Source organism: Benincasa hispida, chromosome 9, assembly GCF_027475165.1.
Source record: "Benincasa hispida cultivar pf3 chromosome 9, pf3_genome.v1.1, whole genome shotgun sequence".
Taxonomy (NCBI): Eukaryota; Viridiplantae; Streptophyta; class Magnoliopsida; order Cucurbitales; family Cucurbitaceae; genus Benincasa; species Benincasa hispida.
In genome coordinates this window covers 94,378,232-94,379,417 of record NC_143486.1, presented here as the reverse complement: position 1 = coordinate 94,379,417, position 1,186 = coordinate 94,378,232, and the positions used below count along the sequence as shown (strand labels likewise).

General features: G+C 37.4%; 1 protein-coding gene across 1 annotated transcript; it reads left to right on the top strand.

Moving 5' to 3' along the window:
• Positions 1-226: 226 nt before the first annotated feature.
• On the top strand, positions 227-748 carry LOC120084973 (pectinesterase inhibitor-like). The gene has a single exon (XM_039040784.1). It carries the CDS (start codon positions 227-229, stop codon positions 746-748), a length of 522 nt encoding a protein of 173 aa, XP_038896712.1.
• Positions 749-1,186: the final 438 nt, after the last annotated feature.

Genomic DNA, 1,186 nt, shown 5'->3' with positions numbered 1-1,186 from the left:
AAATCGAATGAAAATGGACCGAAGTTAAAATTCCGACCGAAATAGAATTCAAAACTAATTACATGAAAAAAAAAATAGTAGGAAAATGCAAATTCAAATTGGAAGTCTCGATTATTTCCAAACAAGAAAATCAAAGCTTTGATAAATAATAAATGAAACGCTTCACGAATTCCAGATATAAATACGTGCAATTCAACATCAATTCTTCATCAAAATCTAATCAAACATGAATCTCCTCAGTTCAATCCTTCCAATTATCGTCCTCTTCGCCCTTTTCTCTCCGGCGAAACCTGACGCCGCCTTAATCGCCAACCTCTGCTGCAAGACAGAGCAGCCAAAGATCTGTTCCGATTGCCTCAATTCCGGCTCCGGAAGTCAGACCGCCGATGGCCTTGGACTCGCACTCATCGCCATTGGATGTGCCGAGAAAAATACCAAATTAATGGCGCAGAGGCTCGGCGGCCTTGTCCGTTCTACACCGGATTCCACATTGAAGACGCTTTTGAATGATTGCTGGTTGTCGACGGGTTCTGCCGCTGGCAATTTTCCGGGAATCGCAAGATCCGTCGCGGCGGGAGACTATGCTGGCGGTAGAAACGTTTTGGAGATTACGATTAGGAATGCGAATAGCTGTTTGGATAACTTCAATAAAAACCCTAGCGTTCCGGTGCCGTCGGAGGTTTTGGCGGGGACGGTGGCCGCCGCCCAAGATTGCCGGATTATTTCTGAGATTTTGAATAATATTTGAGAGCTCTGTTTTTTTCTCTCTCTTAATTTTTTGAATTACAATGTTCAAACCATAGACCTCCTACTTACTAAAGCATTATTATGACAATCGAACTATATGTAGTTTGGTCTTTTTTACTCTAAACTCAATATCTAACTATGGTGATACATTTAAAATTTATCGGAAAAGTAAAATTTGACCGATATCATTTAAAATGAAGTTTTTTTTTTTTTTTTCATTTACTTTTAAGTTGACATTATCAAACCTTTTCTGAGGTTATATTTGTGTTTTCTCGTTCTTTTCTATTTCTAGTTTACTTTCCGTTTTCAATGTGGATTCAGTATATAGATATAAAATTTTGGAATTTGTATTTAGTTTGTGTTCTTGAACTTATAACATTATTGTATTTTGGCTCTCACACTCTCATTTTTTATATTTATATTGATTAGATTTCTAAAA